Source organism: Rhea americana, unplaced genomic scaffold (genome assembly GCF_003343005.1).
Source record: "Rhea americana isolate MKP2758 unplaced genomic scaffold, rheAme1 scaffold_39, whole genome shotgun sequence".
Classification (NCBI taxonomy): domain Eukaryota; kingdom Metazoa; phylum Chordata; class Aves; order Rheiformes; family Rheidae; genus Rhea; species Rhea americana.
The window spans coordinates 568,593-570,574 of NW_028186523.1; the positions used below are offsets into that span (position 1 = coordinate 568,593).

Here is a 1,982-nt window from a genome sequence, read left to right on the forward strand (position 1 = left end):
TAAGGCTTCTCCGTGCACTGTTTGCAGAGGCTGGAGGAGACGCTGTTGAAAATGGCACATTTCTCCGGGCAGGAGGTGGCGGGGGGCAGCCCGGCGCTGAAGGGGTAGCCGGCCGCCTGCTCGTAGGCCCCGAGGGCGGGGTGCAGGGCCGCCGCCGCCGCCGCCGCCGCCGCCGCCGAGCTGGGCAGCGAGGCGGCCGAGATGGCCTGGCCCTGGTTGAGATAAGCCACGAGGCGCCGCATCTCCTCCAGGGCCTGCGCCTGCATGAGGATGTAGTTCTTGGCCAGGAGCAGCGTGGCGATCTTGGAGAGCTTYCGCACCGAGGGGCTGTGCGCGTASGGGATGACGGCCCGCAGCTCGTCCAGCGCGTCGTTGAGGTCGTGCATCCGCCGCCGCTCCCGCGCGTTGATGTTGAGGCGCAGCGCCTTCTGCTCCTTGGACTTCTTGCTGCCGCCGTGCCCGTGGCTGTTGGAGCAGCCGCCCTCGGCCGCCTTCAGCCCCCCGCCCCCCCCGCCGCCGCCGCCGCCGCCCGCCGCCGGCGAGGCGGCGCGCGGGTCCCCCCCGGCGCCGCGCAGCACCAGCTCGCAGCGCCCGTCGCTGTCGTCGTCGGGGCTCTGCTCGCCGCCGCTGCTCTCGGCCACCGAGCTGCGGCTGGCGCTCTCGCCGTACTTGACGCACACGGAGCCGGGCGGCAGCGCCAGCGGGTCGCCGCCGACGCCGGGCTGCAGCAGCGCCTCGGGCTCGGCCGCCTCGTAGCAGGCGAGCGGCGAGGGCTGGCGGTCGCGGGGGTGCGAGAGGTCGAGCCCCGGGGGCGAGCGGAAGGCGGACTCCATGCGCTTGGCCGAGGCGGCGAGGCTCTTGTGGAACAAGTCCTCTTCTGCGGGCAGCCCCAGCGCCCGCTCCATCGGTCCCCCCGCTCTCCTCCTCCTCCTCCTCCTCCGCCCCCGTCAGCTCCCGGCCCGCTCCTCCAAGGCTCCGCGCCGCGGCGGGCGGCTCCTTCGCGTCCCGCTCTCAGCAATCGCCTCCTCGCTCCGCCGGGGCTCCGCCGGCGCGGCCGCCCCTGCTCCTCCGGCTCCGGCTGCGGCTCCGGCTGCGGCTGCGGCTGCGGCTCCACTCGGGCTGCGGCTCCGGCTGCGGCTGCGGCTCCGGCTGCGGCTGCGGCTCGTCCTCAGCAGGCGCCGCGCTGGGGCATTGTGCGCTGCGAGCCGAGCCGCTTCCACCGTTTATCTTGCTTGGATTCACCTTCAAGAGATTTCCGGACCCATCAACCAGCAGCCGCCGCAGACGGGGGAGTCTTTTACATCATTATCTCTGAGAGTAGGTTATTATGAAGAAGACTCGCCTGTTGGGACAGAGCTTTCTACCCAATCAGGTTAACGTTTTAATTAATAGGATTAAAACGGTAACAAACAATCCCAGGCGCTATCTGGCCCTGAGTCTGAATAGTTTCATTTCCCAGGTCTGAAGACAGGCAGCAGCTAGAGCTTTATAAGAGGCGCCTGCTCCATTATTCTCCCTGCCATCTGTATACACAGCTTAACGCATATGTTTGCAAGACGTTGTGTCCTGTTAGTAACCCAACAACTGCCTTTAGCTTGACATGTGTGGCGACTTTCACTCATCAATGAGCACACTAAAAGCCCTACTTAGATCGAAGGATGTTCTTTGCCTCCTTCAGCAAATTACAGCCCTGCACTGCAGAAAAGCCCGCTTGAACACTTCCCCTTCCGAGTGCTGCCAGCAGACTTCTGCTAACTTAGCCGTGGAGTCAGGAGTGACACCCTCTCCCCCCAGCCCACCCCCCACTCTGCATTTTGCATTAAGTTATAGCCCCCTCCCACCCCCACTCGTCTTCGCAAAAAAATTAAAATAAAATAAAAGAGAGAGAGAGAAAAAAGAAAGAAAAAAAAAAAGAAAAAAAAAAAAAAAAAAAAAAAAAAAAAAAAAAAAAAAAAAAAAAAAAAAAAAAAACACACACCCAC

The 1,982-nt window shown here is 63.0% G+C and overlaps 1 protein-coding gene across 1 annotated transcript in view; it reads right to left on the minus strand.

Moving 5' to 3' along the window:
• The window catches only part of BHLHE22 (basic helix-loop-helix family member e22), a 2,104-nt gene extending 1,199 nt beyond the window's left edge, over positions 1-905 (minus strand). The window contains exon 1 of the mRNA XM_085313523.1: positions 7-905. Coding sequence (XP_085169649.1) covers positions 7-905 — 899 coding nt within the window. The remainder of the gene's footprint in view (positions 1-6) is intronic.
• Between the last annotated feature and the right edge of the window lie 1,077 nt (positions 906-1,982).